The 18,684-nt window shown below is 42.7% G+C and overlaps 1 protein-coding gene across 3 annotated transcripts in view; it reads right to left on the bottom strand.

Moving 5' to 3' along the window:
• The window catches only part of TBXAS1 (thromboxane A synthase 1), a 245,277-nt gene that overhangs the window by 182,762 nt on the left and 43,831 nt on the right, over window positions 1–18,684 (bottom strand). The window contains exon 1 of one of the 3 annotated variants that reach the window (XM_074581970.1): window positions 13,739–13,927. The exons of the other annotated variants lie outside the window; for them this stretch is intronic. Within the exon in view, the coding sequence (XP_074438071.1) occupies window positions 13,739–13,794 (56 nt within the window). The 5' untranslated portion in view covers window positions 13,795–13,927. Of the gene's footprint in view, window positions 1–13,738; window positions 13,928–18,684 lie in introns of those variants that run through there. 3 annotated transcript variants of the gene reach the window in all.

An 18,684-nucleotide genomic window follows, 5' to 3' on the forward strand; every position in this document is an offset into this window, starting at 1 on the left:
GGCCAGTGGCTCGCCGAGCTGTGTGCTAAGCGCGGGGGGAAAACAGTGGCCGGGTTTTGTTGCTAGGAAGGGGAGTGGGACAGAGGCTGGAAGAGGGCAAACGGGCAGGGTGGCCTTGTAGGCAGTCACAACGCGTTCATCTGCAGAAGCCGCACATCTGAACGAAACAGTTCTGAGCCTGCCTTATAACCAGCAGGAAGTCTTAGTTCTCACTCTGCCACTTAACACACTTCTGTGTTAATTTATCACAAAAAATTAATCTGATATCAGGCAACCTCCTGCTGCTGCTGAGGGTGCACACTAAGGGTAGACAACCAGCCAATGGACTGGAAGACCAAAGTCAAATGCAAAATCTGGAAATACAAGAGACATTGAGAGTTGACCAAGATGACCAAAGATATGGAACAACTTCCGTACAAGGAATAATCAGACAGGCAATAATCTTAGTGCTGGAAAAAAAAGCAACTGATGCAAGATATGACAAATATGTTTAAGATCCTGCATGGCTTAGAGAAAATAAGTAAAGAATTATTACTCACTATTAAATAAAAATGATTAAACCCCACAAATGAATATTCAGGTGGCAGGATTAAAAATGAAGCACTTTTCCAAGTAACCAATATACTAACTATGGAACTCCTTGCCATGGGATGTTGTCTCTTCCAGAAGCTTAAAAAGCTTCAAAAAGTGATTAAATAAATTAATGAAAGGAAAAAAATCAGTAGGCACTTTTAATTCGTGAATTTAACAAATGTAAGAGAGACATATGGGAAGATTAAAGGGAAAGAGGGAAAATTAATCAAATTTATTTTCCTAAGCAGGGAGCTAGTCTGGTAAGCTTCCAATAGCAGAATAAGAGATTAGACTGTTATAAAACCTAAAAGATAAAACCTCAGACACTTCAGTTTTCTTAAGAGGAAGAGAGGAAGGAGCCTTTGTGCACAGGGAGGAGCATGAAAGAGGATAAAATTCTGATGGCAGCAATATTTACTGGACAATCTAGCACATTCTCACTCAAAGGAGAAACATACCCTAATATTTACACACGTAGGGCTTCCTGCACAACTATTAATTTAAAACCCTGGCATTATATTTTGAACAAAGTGACAAGACATCAAAAGGAACCAGAGGAAAGGCAGTAATGAAGTAGATCAATAAACAATTCAATAACTCTTTGAAGACGTTCAAATGGCCTCTCAGAGCTAGATGCTCTCTGTATATATTAAACATGACTGTTAAAAGAAAGTTAACATGCCAAATACATTCCTGTAGGCCAGCACGACGGATTTAAGCTCTCAGAAATACGAACTCCTCACCGCAAAGCACCATGCAAAAAATAAGGAGAAAGAGTTAAAAATCAACAGATAACTAACATAAATTGTGATGGATATATAATCAACACAACTAGACATCTGCCCAGCCAGGTCAGTACTGATCAGTACTGCAAGAAAAAGTATTACACAGTCTACCATTAAGTGCAATCAATTTGTGTAGCAGATAACATTACAGAGTTGCCAATTCTGCATCAGAGTTCAACATACCATTGAAATTACTCCAAATTTCTCTCAATAGAGAAAGTGCGTCATTCCTTCTACATCTAAGTAATGTACAACCTAATAATATCTGAAAGCTATAAACTAGGACACTCGGAGATTAAAAAGTGATGTTATTCAATCTCATTGTTGGGAGCTGGGAGGTGCATTATTTTGGAAGACTGAGTGGGAAAACAAAGTATTTTGCTGAGATAATGGAAATCATTCCTGCCAAACAAGAGATAATCATCGTGCATTTTCACCTGTTTGCTTCTATTTACATATACCCATACCAGCTCCCAGTAAACACTGGGATTTGTTTTGCTCACAAAGTAGTGATAATACACAAAATAATGGTAGCCTCCCCAACAGTACAATGATAGCTCATATAAAATATACAAGCATTGCTGGGAGCACTGCCTAGAAAGCACAGTCTCACCAAAACATTGATATCATCCCTGGGCTAGCTAGAGCTTTCTGGACTTTTTGCTCTTGGCTCCCCCTGGGAAATTTTGCCTTACAAATACTGCAGCAGGGTCACTGGAGAGCTGCCATCACACAAGTCTTTCCTCTTGTCTGATGCTCAGAATATTTAAGATAGAAAATCATTATCTGGTCCCATTCTGATAGAGGAACACGCAAAACCCAGGTCTTCCAAGTGGGTGAATATTGCAGTGAAAGTGGATGCCACCCCAGATGTATACCACCACCTCTGGTTATTACCTCCAGAAAGCGTACTCACTGAAAGAAAAACAAAACACTAAATTATATCAGCTGTCCATCCCCAAAAGACAGGTAGGTCCTGAAGCACTCTCTCACAAAGCCAAAGAGAGAAAAATGGGGAAAGTAAATCTCCCTCATAACCTGTTCTACCAACCTTGGTCAACAAGGGTCATCAAATTGCCCTTTACTGTTACCTAGCAGTACCACTGATGGTAATTGAGGTTTTTGCTGAAAGGAAGTACACTTCATCATGTAAAATACCAGGCTCAAAGCAAAGAATTATTACTATTCCTAAAAGAAAAAAAAAAAAAAAAACAAAAAAAACCCCAAGATACAGAATATCCACAAGTATAATTTCGGTATATTCTAGAAGTAAGCTTCAAAAGAGACTTTAGCAGGTTTGGGATAAGGCTATTTTGAGTACTGCAGTTTCATTTTCAAGCCCAACAAATCTATACTTTTTAACTATGAATTTGTAGGGCTGCAATACAAATTTCAGAGATAATGAGAACTTCCGTGTAATGCTTGCTCTCCTTAATCACTTGCATACACTCCCAGTATTTTAATTTTGACATAATTGCACAAGAAAAAGACAGACATTACACACTTGCACCATCTGCCTCCACAGGGGCAAATGTTTTCCAGGTGCAAAAGCTAAATGACCATAGGATGATTATTTCATTGAAACACTTGCTAATGCACCAGGAATAGCGTGCAGAAAAGGCCAAATTATATGCCCAATATTAAATTTATACATCATCTATCTGCTGACAATAATTTTTTAATCCATAGTGTTCTGGTCTGCTGAACAATTTTTTTAGTGTCTGTTACCTCAAGAGAACTGATAGGCTCAAGGGACTGGTTGTAATAAGGATGCAGGTTGTCACTGTGTTTAAAGTTTCGGGCATTGCTTTGATTAAAAAAAAAAAAAAAAAGCAGTGAATCAAAGCCAATTAAATGAAAAAGTCCAAAAGCCTATACAGAAAAGCAACACACTTCACCATGCTCCAGAGTAGCCCTGGGAGAAACAGATGGTCCGTACAGCAGGCCAATGACAATATTTCATCACCTCTCTCACAGTGCAGCCCCTTCACACTGGGCGGTGACTTTTCCAAATAAAGAGCAAACGAACGAGAGTCATAAATCCACAGCTTCAGCCCTTCATTGTTGGCTCAACACCTTTAAACAAGATGATGGAGGTCAACCACAGAAAAGTCTCTTAGTTCCTTATAGCAACATATATCTTTAGGAAAGGAGGTGGGACCTCCACACCCTGGGGATGCAAAGGGTGGTCTCCTCACCAGGAGGAGTGCCCACAGCAGATCCAAGGTCTGGTGCATATGTGAGGCCATACATGACGCCCACAGGAAGCCTGGGTCAGAGCTGATAGCTAAGTGCAGCTCCCATGTCACTGCTCCGCTGCCTTAACCACAGGCCGAGCCTTCCTTTTGCTCCCTAGGACCACTGCTACCATACCTTTCTTAAGGAGCAACTTCCTCTTCCCACCTTTAATTCACACAGATGTTGTGAGGCACACAGAAGGAAATGGTACCACCTCAAGGCCATAAACGTTCTTGCTCCAGCCAGGAAGACTGATATTTGCATAAACAGGTGCATTGCTAGAAACACAGTTTTCAGAAACCACAGTAAAATTTCATAAAGTTTTTTTTCTTCCTCCCCACATAATTACATATCTTAATTTTGTAGTTGGACACCTTAATTGCATAATTAAAAGGACATGAAGTTTCAGCTTAATTAGTCTTCCTAATTGTGATACAAGTTCATATCCTAGTGATGCAACTCCATTTGCAGAAAACATGGCACCTGTTTCTGTACGCATCTCAACCATTCCTACATACCAGGAATAATGGTATGGACGAGGGACGCAGTTTCATGTTTAAATTGAGGGAGGAAAGTCTGCATGGGAGCCTGATCATTCTGGCTTTTCATTGCCATAAAGGAGGTCCTGACTAGGCCACTGGCCCATTACTTCATAGGGTTAAAAAGGGGTTGCAATGGTATGGTGGCTGCATTCCTGAAGCCTTATCTAGCAAGCACATCAAGCAGTGATGTGCTGTGCAGGCAAAGCCAAGTTGTATTCCCCCTAGCACATATGTACCTCGGCTGCCTTTCATTTTTTAATCCATGCAGTTCTGACCTATCAGACAACTTGCTTGATGTCTGTTGCTATCAGGGAACTGTTTTTAGAGTTCAAGTCCACATTCCTCAACAGCAACAGTAGGTTCAGAGCCACTCAGTGCTATTATGAACCAACTGGCACAAGGGCTGCATGGAGTTGCACCGTACCAGGGAAAGCCCCGGAAAGACAAAATTGCTTCAAGAGGCTTAATGCCTCCCAGTGATTTTGGGCCTGAGACATCTTCCTTGACTGAAGGCGAGGTGGGGAACACAGTCCTTCCTCCATTTTTAAGACCAGCCTGTCAGCATACATATGGCAGGCACCAAAGCATAGACAAAAAGAGTTACTGGAACAAACCTCCACACATCTTCCCCATTTATAGTCTCAAATGAGCAGCTCTGACAGACTGCAGGGACAATTCACCTCCTTTTAAACAGTTCTGGATAAATGCAGACAGACCTCATAATTATACAGCACATGAAATAATTATTTTATGTATTTATTTTTAAGTTAGTATCAAGGGGCCACCATCCATCCAGTGCACTGAACGTGGCAGAGGTCCTGCTGATCAGAAACAGATGTGATCAGAGCGCCAGAGATCATTTCATAGTGTGCAGAGCCTAAATTAATGGTCCAGAGTCCAACTTTGTTCTGGCATTTTCTAACTTGTGTGTGCTTGACTTTACAACCTCAATAATGTGCCTTTAATGCAATTTTCTGTGCAAGTTCTCAGTTTTTTTTAACGCTCATTAAAAATCCATCACATTGCATCGTTTTGCATCCCCAGGGGTCATCAAAAGACCCTAGGACTATGGCAGAGACCTTTGCCAAGTGAGCTAATGGCGGAGCTGACGGAAGCAGCAGGTTGTCTTTCACGCAAGGGAGCTGCGAGACACAGCCTGACAGAGGGTCTTACTAATACTTCCTCAGAGAGAAAAACCAGTAGAGTCGAAGAGTTCCTAAACCAAAATGCTAGGTCCCTTGCTAGGTGCTGACACCTTACCAGTGAGCCTCCATCTGCTCCTCTGGCAGCACCGCCACTTCCCCGCTCTTCCTCATCCATGGACCCGCCACCAACCCCAGCCCCAATCTCTGCTTCTCACTTGAGCAGACCTGCACTGCTGCCCTCGCCAAGCCTCTGCCTCCCCGCCCATCATGAGCTCCCCAACCGATCCCTTCCCAACACAGACCCATGCTGTTTCATATCAGCCATTCGCCATCCTCCGTGCAGCAATTCATCCCAGGACCGCATGCACAAATCCCCTCCTTTCTTATCGCTTCGACACCCACAGCACACAACCTTTCTCTCCTCCCCGGCAGCGCTGCACACAGGTGGTGGGTGAGTCGAGGGGAAAAGGGCTGGTGGAGGGGGTGAGACAGGCTCTCCGCTTGCAGTTCTTGTGCTCAAGCCTCACTGATGCTATCACATGGGGGATCCATTACAGAAGTGTTTTTCTCAGTCCCTGTAATTGGAGCAAGCTGAACCGCTCTCAGGGACTCGCTGCCTGGTCAACCCTCAGCACAGACACAGGGTGAGAATATGTTTAGCAAAGACAGAATCAGAAATATTTGCTTAAAGTTATATATAAACATAAGAGACTCCAGTGAATGTGTGCTAACTGCAATTTTTCAAAGACTGACAATTTGCCCAAATTTGCATGAGAAAGGCAAAAAGTACATCCAGTGACAAAAAAACGCCTCCTCTCACCAAATATTGAATCCCTGCATCAAAGCTAATATAAAAATGAAACACCACCTCTAAAGAGTAATAATAATAATTAAAAAAACACCATAACAACGAAACACCACAAACCAGAAAGATCTCAAAAATAAAACAAGCAAACCAACATTTTTTTTTAGCCTTTGTCTCAGAAATGATGGAGATCATTTTAACTGAAGTTTTTAAATAATTTCACGTAAGGCAGACACTAGCCCTGGAAAACTCCAAGCCCGGCTGCTTAGAGTTTGATAAAACAGTAAGTAATTGAAAATAGAGTTGTATAATGGGGGCATCACACAACCTTAATTTGTGGTGCTCTCAGACCCGCCTATAATTAAGTACGCCAGATTAAAAATAAAGGAAGTGCTGGCTCTCAGTCTGAGAGTGCACATAAAAATCTCAGCTCATAGCTAGTTATTTTATGCAAGTTCTAATCCATTGTAGTGGAGGGGTGACAATGACAACGTTGTCTGACCCTTAATTACAGGAAAGATGCTATAATACTGTACATACCAGACAGCCTATGACAAACTTGAAATTAATACTGGAGACTCTGCCTGCTCCCCATGACTTGAAAACTGGGAGTACTCTGATGCCACAAGGAGAGAGGATGCCTCTTTGTTTTTCTTTTCTTGCTCATCTTTTCATTCCTCTGTTTCCCTCATTTTCCATCATTCCCAAAACCAAATAAAAAACACTGCAAATGATTAAATTACATTTGACGCACATTTCATTTTCACATCATTCAGGTACAAAGGAGGCACAAACACCTCTGAAGAAGTGATCCCATGTCCTGGCAGGTGGCCGAACCAGACACATGAAGCAGCATAGAAGGACCCACTGGAAGCGAGAGTGCTTTAGGGAACAAATGGCAGTCTGCTACATCACAAAACAGCACCAGCGCTGGCTGAAAAGCCCCAGAATTAAACAAGAGAAGCTACCATACATGCATCTAAACAGTGCGCGTCCAGAGCTCTGTGTTTTGCTGCATGATTTAATACCACTAGAATTAAAGTGAAGGGTGTCCGGATCTCCCTTTTGTGAAAAGCAGCAAAGCACTGCGGTCACCAGGGAAGAATATCACTAATTCCTGAAGGGAAGAAGAGACAATCCTTCCCTCCTCAAGGCTCCTGCACAGAGACAGTGAGTGGAACTACAGAAGTGGGATTCAAAGGCTTGTGGAAATACAGAAGATAAACTCAGCCTCCTTTTTTCCCTTGCGCCTTATTCATGACATCTTGAGTACCTACGGACTGACAAGAAGTGAGCCCACAGGAAAGACAAGTAACTCAGTCCTTTTCGTAACGTGAATTCATCTTGTAAGAGACAAAGTAGATAGAGCAAGGAATATGCATAACTTTTATTCCCTTTCCCAGCACTAGCAGAATACCCCTTAGCAACCATAGGTGTGAGACAGAAAGAGCAGCAAAATTAATTATTTCAATCACCTTTCAGTGTGCTTGAGCAGTCAGTCACCATCACCAGCCTGAGTAAGTTATCGTGGGCCACTAACAAAGGCTGATACCTACTACAAAACAGAAGGTAGTTGAATAGATGCCAAACAAAGCCGAAGGAAAAGCAGAATTTCAAACAGACTGAATGAAAGGATCGCAGGAAGCAAACTTCAAGGAGACTTGAAAAACTGCCTCAAAAAAGTGGGCTCAAGTGTTGCTCCCAAGTACCATCCAGATTAAAAGCAAAACAAAAGCAACTGGGGTTTCCTGGAGCACTGAATCACCCATTCAAGCTGTAAGGGGACTGAGCAACTGACTACACGTGGGAATAGCAACACTGGGTATGCACGAAGTGTCAAATCCAGAGCAGAATGAACTGAAAGGTATTTTCCTTCTTTAATCACTGAAAAATGCAGTAACACCGTGCATTACTTGTAAAACAGCAGGTTGGACCGTTCAGACAGAAATATACTTTTTAAGCTGACATGTTCCTCTCTGGGCTGCTAGTTATAAAAAAAAAAAAAAAAAAAAAGTGCTTGTTGCACATTATCTCATCTTCAGACTGCACTTTGAAGTCCATTCTGGCCATTCCTCCATGACACAGACAAATTCCAACCCTTAAGAATAATTCTCTCAACTTTATAAAGAAACCCTTGTTCAAGTCAGATAATTTTCATGTAAAGGCTGACACAGAAATGGCTTTCCCGGAACAGGAGTTGATTTGCATTACCCCGTGTCATAGCACATGACAGCTTACTCCGCAGCCTGCCTGTCTGGATCGTCCATAATCCACACAGCCGCAGTCTCCTTCTCCACGAAGCCGCTGTGCACATGACAGGAAGAGCTCGTCTTAATGAAGCGTCTTTGCTCTCGGATCGGTCGTGTGCTCTCTCGAGCTGTTTATCTAGCAGGCCCCTGGATGCAATTTGTAATCGTTGCTCTCCGCTCGCAAAGGAAAGCCCATTACTGTGGCCCGTTCCTTTGGCTCCGGGGTTTTTAACATCTGACATACTGTTGCACAAGTAATGTACCATGCGAATCCGTTAAAGACCCCCTTTGCAGCGTCCCTCAAAGGATCTGCTACTGCACCCCTGTCCCAGCTCACCCTCTCTCCTTCAGTTAAACCGTCTCAAACGCCCCTGGCACATGAAAGTAAAACGCTTCAAGCCCTCAACTGCAAATTCGCTGAGACAGCGACCATCTTACCATTACATCGCGCAGCCTTCATGTGCACAGCAGAGCCCTGATCTTTGACAGGGGTTCGTAGCTCCTGCTGAAATGAAAACTAAAGCGGAGGGAAGTCTGCGCACTGTCGTTCGATTACTTTTTAACTACCACAATGAACTAAAATTCACCAGGGAGGTAATGATAGCAAGTCACTACCATGAACGATTCACCTTCAAAGAGAGGTAAGAGGAGAGCTGAAGCCCAGAGAAGAGTTTTCTTCACTCTCTCTGCAAGCGCCTGGATGCAGATCAGTGATATTTTCCAGAGGCAGAACAAAGAAACTAGATGCTGATACACAGAGGCTTTAAAAGAGATTAAGAAGCTGATAAAAACAAAAGGACTGACAACAGAATTGGGATCGAGAGCAGAAGAGAATAAGAGCACAACACGAGACAAATTACAGAAATCCTGGCAGGAAGAAAGAGGGTTGTCGAGAGAAAGGAAAGGGCCGCTCAGCCAGGCAAAGTCTCAGAGAAGTCATGTACTGGAGAGGGGATGCAGGATGGCAACGCTACCTTGAGCCACATATAAGGAAGAGACTCTGATGCAATGAAACGGGTTTGTTAATGATTACAGTTGGATTTGTGTATTTCTTGTGCTAACTAAAACAACGATAAATTCTTTTAAGGCTCATTACAGATCTGTATCATTATTTCCAGCTTTAGTTTGTCTCCTAGGATCTAACCATAAGACATGAAGCTGGAGGCCTGAAGACAAATACTTTTGTTTATCGTTGGAGAGTTTGAGTTCAGTGCCTGTCCTAAGAGAAGCTAGACTGGAAGATCCAGTCATGGCAAAAAACCAATGGACAGAAATATTTGAATTGGAAGAATATGAAAAAGACACTCAGGAAAGCATTAGGACAATCCACTTGAACCACGTAAAGTGTAGTAGCACACAAATCTAATATAGCACGTGCCAAACACGGCAGCCTGGGAAAAGGTGACCCTCACTGGCCCCTACCAGAGGTCTGAAGGTAAACTTTAATTTTAATGTCTGTCCCAAGTGGTGAGTGAAAACAGTGGTTGCACTGTAAAGGCCCAGGTAAGGGGATGCACTCCCATCCTGGCATATCGCACTGCATAGAGGCTGCTTTATTTACTTACTCTGTCAATACACTAGGAATAGCTAACTCAAGCTACGGGACTTTCGAATCCTTTAGGAAACCATACTTCTATATTTATGTACACAACCATATGCGTACGTTCATGTGCATGCGTACACACACACTAAATCCGTTCATTTCCCCACAGAACAAAATGAACACCTAACAATGTTATGTTTTGGATACTGTTCATTTTCCAAAAGTGGTTCTGTACAACATTCATGCTTTTATTCACACTAAGCATCCATCTTTAACATGCATCTGTCCCTTGAAGAAGCACATGCAGCAGAGGTGCGTTAAGATGACGCTCTGCTATAGAGCATTCTCATTAGCCCCCTTCAGAAAGGGCTGTTTTCCTTCTCCTGGGGAAACTCTCCTACTGAACAATGCTCAAGGAAAGCCTAATGTGCAAGGCTGAAGATTTTCTATGCTACAGTCCCACCAGCTACAGTTAGTTTTGTTCTATTGTATTCTTTGGGCAGCCCACTGGAGAACCTGGCCCTCCTCAACTCCTCTTACTTCAAATCTGTGCAAAGGGCCAGAACCCGCCCATGACTTCCACATTAGCCTTGGGACCTGCAAGTTGGTGTAAAGGCTCTCTGCTGTGGTAATTTCCCTGTCCTCAAGATAAAACAGAAAAAGATAACAAACTTTATGGATTCTTGGAAGAGGAAAGCGGAAAATGGAAGTCATGTGAGGAAGGAATTGGGTAGCTGCAAACTTGAAGCGGTTTAGAAGATTGATTGGTTTCACTTTTGCATCCACAGGTATCAGCATTTAGACAAACAATACTTTCAAAAACCATTTCTTAAACTTATGCAATAGAAAAGGTACAATTGGTAACTAAAGAAAAAGTGAGGCAGCATTCTGTTGAAGGGGAACATTTTCAAAATTATGTAGCGTCATATAACATATGCCTAACAAAATAGCTAAGATGCTCTGTACTAACAATACTGATTTCTAACAAATCCTGGAACACTAATACAACTCAGAGCATTTGAAGGACTGCCAGCATAATCCTGAAATGTAAAGGGACAAGAGGAAAGCAGAGGTAATAAGTCAATTAGCCTGACATCATCCTTACATAAAATAATACAACTATCAATTTGGGATGCCATCAACAAGGAATTTGAAGAGAGGCTAAAAATGTAATTAATGCCTTTCAGTATTGTCAAATGAGCCTTTCATTTTGGGCTAGGGTGGTTTTTTTGGCAGGGTTATAGATATGGTTGCTAAATACAACTCTTCCAATAGCATGTACTTGGCCTAGTCCAATGCACTACAATCACTACACCACATAACATCTTGCCTGAAAGACCTCACATGACACGGAGAACTGATGCGATACCAAAGTAGACAAGCTAAAAGTTGGCTCAAATCTTCGCCAGAAAACACGGCCAATAAACATGAGGTATTAATCAGTGGGACTTTTACTAGGAGGATTTACAGGTATAGTTTCTTACTCGCTAATAAAAGCAATCATGAGTTACAGCCACTTATAACTGACCCCGGATTTTCTGTGCTCAGGAATGTGTCCACAGGTCTCTCTCTAGCATCCTGCTGCCACAGAGCCCTTGGAGTGGCCATGGGACTTGATAGTTCAAAATCTGCCCCGGTAGCTGTTTGATAGTTTTTGGGCATCAGACCGCCAGCAATGGTCCCACTCACCTGAACGATGACACAGCCGTCCTCACCATGGCATTTATACGGGTACAACCCAGGCAGCAGGTCATCTATTAAAGTAGGGCTGCAGGAGGCAGCTGAGACGATCTGAGAGCTCACTGCCGCTGAAAAAAGTTGTTCCCTTCCCCCTGCCACCCACCTCCACATATTCCCTCTTGCTGCTTTCCCTGTGTTCATCTGATCCCTGCCTGAGCTGATGCAGCCACTAAACCAGCCCAGGAGAAATGAAATTATTTTGCTGGTGGTTTTATATCTAGAAGGAGAGAGGGGGGTGCCTGTGTAGTTAGCTGGGTAAGTCTGCCGAGGGGCCAAAGGAGCGCTGGACTCAGCACCAGCAAGTGGGTGATGGGAAGGGGAATATCCCTTTTGGCAGCTGCAAGCGATTAGGTCAGCTCAGTCACTATGTGAAATGTTTCCCTTAGACACAGTGGCTCTAAAGCTCTTTCCTGGCAGAGTTACCCACCGACACAAAGATGAGTAGGATAGCACAGAGCAAAAAGGACAGGCAGCAGGGAAGAAAAGTCATCTGGCAGTATAATGATACATCTAGGAAGCAGAAACACAGACCACACCTCCAGGGTGGAAGGCTCTGCTTGGAAAGGTCACGGATACATCCTTGGTCACTGCTTCAATTGGAGCTGGAAGCATTGCTGGTGGGGCTAGATGCACCAACGTAATCCTCAGGGGTATAAAAAAAAGGGGCTACCAGGCAGAAGCAAGGAAACAACATTTAGAGCATTTAGGTAAGACAACCATCAACTGTTAGACACAGTCCTGTTCAGGAAAGGCGTGGGAGCTCAAAGGACACCTGAAGAAAGGGATCGAAGGATGGGGAAGAAAAACAAAAAACAACTTTTAAATGGGAAGCCTAAGGAGCGCAGTTAGTGCCGCACAGGGAACAGAAAGTTGAAGTGTCTTAACTGCTGCCTGCAAATACTTAACGCAGGAACACGCTCTGACAGCAAGCAGCTTTCCACCCTCCCTGGCAAAGCCAAAACACTCACAGAGTTGGGTATGGACATTATGGAAACTCAACCTTGAATTCAGATGCCATTTCTTGGAGTGGAGGGCACATAAAGATTAAAACAGCTTACCAGGGAAGCTAGTGGACTCAGTACAGCACTCAGCTTTTAGAAGAAAGCTCCCTCCTTTTGTTTCTTTTAAGGGGGGGGGGGGGGGAGACATCCAAACAAAAACCCACAGCACACGGCACTTCCCCTTACAAAGTTTAAAGGAAAACACACAGCCTGAATACACAGGAAGTCAAAGTAGATGGAAGCATAGCTCATTCTGGTCTATAAATAAACAAGCAATTAACTATTGCTCTAATTGTTGTTTGCTATCGATGGAAGAGGGACTATTTTCCTCCTCTTCCATCAGGGAGGGATTTCTGCTACCAATACAAATCAGTGACAAATTCACGGAACTGGCCCCTTCCACACCAATACAGTCACGCAGCTAAAGACAGCAACAAAAAGGCTTTGGCTGGAAGTTGTCCACAGCTTATCTGCAAAGACAAATACTTCACCCCTTTAAATGGGAGCTTAAGCAAAGATACCAACCCAGCTAACAATTAGCCAAACAGTCCCAGACATGTTTAGGCTTTTCTATACTGAAAGGTTTATTAGAATCTAGCACTTGGCTTTTATTTTAGCACCTTATCCTACCATGCAGTTTCATTAAACATGTTCTAGAGCATGAAGCCTTCTATCTAAGGACACCACAAAGACCTCTGTGAGGAAAGACAAGTCTCCCTTCCTCATACCAAATAAAGCTTATTTGGGAAACCAATCATCCACTTCCACTTAAAAAAAAAATAAAAATCATAACAATTAAAAAAAACCCCAAGCAGCTATTGTGAACAGTGATTTTTTGAAGGAAAGAGGGGGAAACAACAAAAGAAACACTTCTACAGGTGCATTGGGAATGTCTATTATTAAAGGGGACAATCACAGAGATGCAAGACCACAACAATTGAACCTGACAACTACAGCACAACGTCGTTGGAGGATTTCATGCAACCCTCTGGTTGTACAGCGGGATGAGCATGCGTAGGTGTATAAACAGCTGTAAAGAATGGTTTCCACTCACAGTAAGTACCAGTAACCTAAAGCAACTTTTAAGGAAGGAAGAAAAAAAAGATGCAAAACCTACCATTTCAGTGCACCCAGACACACTTTCCAATAAGTAGAGAACTTTCTAGAAGACATATTGATATAATGAACCACTAACCAAGTCTCCTCATCAACACAAACTGAGAAACAACTAATTCTTCTAACCTACTCCTAGGTACTAGACCTCATAAGGTATACTCTCAACTTCAAAACACAAGCATCCAGAAGAGACCACATATCCTTCAGCAGCCGTGCCCACACTAGTTTGCCACCCTGTGAGATTAATTATTAATTATTAGGCAGGATTAATTATTCCATTAGCAACATACAAAGCACCTGAGACTTACTGCTATGGGCAGGTGACCTGTGCGCATCAGCCTCATGAAAATTAAAGTTGTGCTATTACTTGTCTCTCCTGACAAATGAGAGCCAGAATAACAGTTGGTTTTTTGATTCGGAAACAAGTCTATTCGAGCAGAGTTGTATTTTACAGCAGAGCACAGCCCTTTTTTTGTGTGTGCACAATTTGCCTCCTGTTGCTTGACCACTGGCACAGGCTTCCACACGTGCCCTATCATAGCTTTTCTTCCTACGGAACAAAGCAGTGAAAGACTGACCTATGGTGTTAGAAACCAGCATTGAGAAGTAAAAAGGAAAAGAAAAAGCAAGAGTTTGATTGCAGTACATGGTGATGGGACAACATTTGGGGACTGGGTTATCTGGAGTGCTTGTGACTGAGCTTAGCCAAAGAGGTTTTTACGGTTATAGCTGCTGGCATGTTGGCAAAAGGGCAGATGAGTATCTTACTTGCCTGCACCTGGTTGGTGAAACGCTGAAACGAATAGATGGGAGATGACTCAGAGGCCCTTATGAAACATCCTCGGACCAGTCATCCGAGGCTACGGTGGTTCCTATTGTTCCATTAGCAAGTTGCGGCTGGTGATAAAATAGGTTGCGCGTCTCTCAGACAGTGCAAGCATGTGTTAGCCTTTCCTTGTTTTTAAGATATTTTAGTGCCTATGAAAGATGCTATGTGAGCTCAGGCAGCCGAGGCACCCCAAGTACGCAGTAATTACAGCATCCGTGTTAGCTGCTCGGGCTTCTCCACCTTGCCAGTGAATTGGCTGTGGTCTTGTTTCTGTTCAAGCAGCAAAACAGCAGTTTTGCGTGCAATTGGTACTCCACAACCCTCTCAGCTCATAAAGTTCTTAAACAAAACAAACTTTCCTGGATTTAATTAAAGAACAACAAGAGGTAACCCAGAGGCTGCATATTCCACATCACATTATCCTCACTTATTAGAAACGTATTTCAGTGTTTCCCTCATTAAAAAGGAGAGAGATTATGTAGTTTGCATCGCTGCCTGCAGCCACGTTTTTCAAACTAACTTGGGTGTCAAAAGACAAAGCTCCTAAATCTATATTTGGCTACTCAAATAAAGGGGCTAGCCATTTAGCCAATAAAGGGGCTTAGCTAGCCATTGCACACAAATTCTCCAGAAACAAAGGGCAGTTGCAAGCACCCAACTTTTTCTAAAGGAAAGAATAAATCACCACATTATGTACATGTAAGTGTCCAACCACAGACACCTGAGGATAGCAGAGGAAAGGAGTTGTGACCACAATGATCAGAAGAGTTAAGACGACAGAAACGCCCAGCTGAAACTGTTTGCAGCTGTACCAGTAATGCAAGGAAGAAATAAAAATATATAGGAGCGGAAAAGAGAAGAGAGGAAGGATGGGGAGAACAAGGATGGATTTGTTAAGTGTGTCTGTCTTAGAAAGGGGGCCAGAGCTTCGAGAGGGCCCAGGGGACGGGGTGCCCCATCTCACCGACACACAGACCCATAGGTCAGCCCCGAGAAACGCCGAGTCGGCAAGAAGCGGACGGCTGCATGTCTGCTGTGTGCCTTGCAAGGCAACAACCCAACTGTTGGGCTTGCCCTACCTGTTCTGTGTATAACATTTCTTTGGCCCTCAAAAGCTTTAATTTGCAGAGTAGAGACACAATTTTCACACAGCTGAGACACCCAACTGTCTGCACAATTTTACCAAGCGCGTGCCTACACGAACCCCTAATTATCTGCACTGTCATGTATAATTACTCAGTCTGAACATGTAGTAATCGTAAATATGTGAATGTTAGGCATACTTCATACATTCAATAGCATCCTGCGTTTGTACGCAGGCGACTCTCTGTAAGTATAAGTAAGATCATACCCTGAATAGGGCAAGCAAAATAAATAAAAAAGATTTAGTGTATATGTCATTTATCCCGGGACCTTACATGAAAACAGAAAATTCCTTTCTAAAATATATAAACAAGTGGTTTCTGTGTTTTATCTTTTAAATAATTGGACACAGTGCTTCCACAGCCCGCACTAATGACAGAAATTGAAGCTCATTATTCAAGCCTGCTGTGATCAATATAGAGAAAGCACGAGGACAGTCATGAGCAGGCAGTCCTAGCACACAATTTTTAAGGTCAGTTTAAGTTACTGTGTGACTACCTTGAAAAAAGGACATTATCAGAGAAATATAAATGTGGAAGTGGAAGAAGGATGCAGTCAAGAAATATCACTGTGCACATCTCAGCGCACCTAAACAGTCTTTCATATAGTGGAACCTCACATTTGCAAAAACCTGGAACTAGTCAAACACGAAACTCAGCATATAAAGCAGGGTTAGCTTAACCCAAGCATGAAAAGGCTGGATAAATCTACAACAGCCAGATCTCATCCATCTCTTTCTCTTATTCTGGGTATCAGAAAGATTGAAGCGTTAATAGCTGTCTTATTGACTCATTACCTTACAGGTTTTAAAATCTGCATAAAAATAGATTTCAAAAAATCTCTTATTCAAATCAAGCACATTTGACTGCAGCTACATCAAACAGAGTCCCAGTTTTATCAGAGAGATGCTGCTTCATGTCAGTTAGTTGACACAACCACGCGTCTGCCTCTGTGCTAAATACATGTGCTCGCGGGGAGGAGGGGGAGAGAAAGGAGGAGAGCACAAGCCCGTATGCAAACATGCTGTTATCTATTTTTTTTCCAGTTGGAAAAAAACTGTTAGCACAGCTCAATCAAATCTATTGAAAAGAGCTAGGGACTCATTCAACCGCTCTATTCCAACAAGCTCTTTATCCCAAATGTGCTGAAGACCATGGGAGTTCCTCAGCTGACCTCAGTGGGGTTCGGATCAGACGCACTCTGCAAGTAATCTCATTTGATATGGTTGTGTTAATTGGCTCTGCTGCTGGAATAAAAAGTATTGCAGAGCATGAGAAGGGCTGACAAAATCTGACTTACGGAAAGCAGCAGCAAGGCTCGAGCATGATAAAGGCAATATGAGGATTTTGCCCTTGCTGTGCAGGCACTAGTGTGATCGAGGGTGAAGCATGTAAATAATCTGCGCAACAGGAAGGTTACTTCTCCACCAGCAAGTAAGTGATTTACCCACTTCTTAAATTTACTATGACAACAGTTATCCTGTTCCCAACACCCCCTCCTTTGTAAAGGCTTTAGCCAGATGTAGAAATGGGCAACACCGACACTCCAGCTTCACTGCCATGCTCAGACACATCCCAAATCAATATGAAGAAGCCCTTTTACCTCTGGCCTTCTCTGATGGATGAACATCGCTATGCAAGACTTTCAGAGCAGTAATGTCTGCAGCACGCTATGGATTTGCATTAAAAAATGCATTGTCCAAGTTGTCATACAATATTTTATCAATTATTTTACTACATTTGCTGTTTCCAAGGCATCCATAGAACAGCGATCTCCAAGCCTTTTTGATTGTACAACCCTAACACTAACACACTTTTGAGCACACACCCCCAATATATATATGTACTTATTAATAGATTATATACATGTACTACTGTATTAATAAATTATGTACATTACAAAGCATACACAAAAGTAGAAATTAAGAAAGGATGAGATAAAGATGTAGTAGTGTTGGGGTTTTTTTTAATTAATGGTACAAAAAATATTTTTTCCCTGCACTCGAACGGATTTTCTTGCATATCCCTTAGGGTGGACGCACCCCACTTTGGTGCCGTAGAGGTCCACTCTATGGAGATGCCGTAGAGGACTCAGATATGCTTCCTTCCCCATTGCCAATGACATTTCAAAGTCTTAACCATATACACGCAGACCCCGGCCTGTTCTTCAGGCAAGAAGCTGGCCCGTGAGTGCTGGGCAGCGCAGCAGATGTTTGCATTCTGCATCTGCCGGTTGTCACTGTTATCACACAACTGGTCAGCACTGCTGCCGTCTGCTCAGTGCTTAGTTTTTATAAGACTGTCCCTGAATTTCCAGTTGCAATCAGTGAATCAAAAAACCCCTCACCTTTAACACAGTGTTTATATTCTGCAAACAGAATTAAAAATTTAAGTCTTCTCATCTTCGCTTTTATGGATTGGGAAATCACACAACTCTTTCCTACACCTTTCGCTTAGTCTCTTTTTATGTCTCCCCTCCTTGCTGTCCTACTGAAGACATTAGTCTTCCCATCTTTTCTTTTTCCTGTTTTCATAGATATGAGCAAGCCATCCGCCTCTCTGCCCCCCTGCAAAAGTTTTCCCAAAATCTGGCCACCAAGCTGGATTTTTTGTCTCCTTTACCACTTTCCTAACAATATCTCTCACGGGTCTCTTAAAAAAAAAAATTCCTCAAATTAATGAGTTCTGAGGCATGGAGACAAGGACATGTGTTTTTGAGCTTATTCACATAGGGGAGCCAAAATCACCTAATAAGGTAGAGCTTTAAAGCTTTATCAGTTTATGAAAAGGCTTAGGGGATAACACAGGTGCCTGCAATCGCAGGGCACTGGGCTCAGCGTCTCAAGGGCCCCCTTTCCAGACTTACCCTGTCACCCACCTTTGCCTTGCTTCCTGCTGTTTATTCCTGGGCTGCACTATAAGCACTGGAAAGCAGAAGACATGCCTTCGCTTATTTTTTGACAGGCCTAACCATTC

This window comes from Larus michahellis, chromosome 1 (genome assembly GCF_964199755.1).
Source record: "Larus michahellis chromosome 1, bLarMic1.1, whole genome shotgun sequence".
Classification (NCBI taxonomy): domain Eukaryota; kingdom Metazoa; phylum Chordata; class Aves; order Charadriiformes; family Laridae; genus Larus; species Larus michahellis.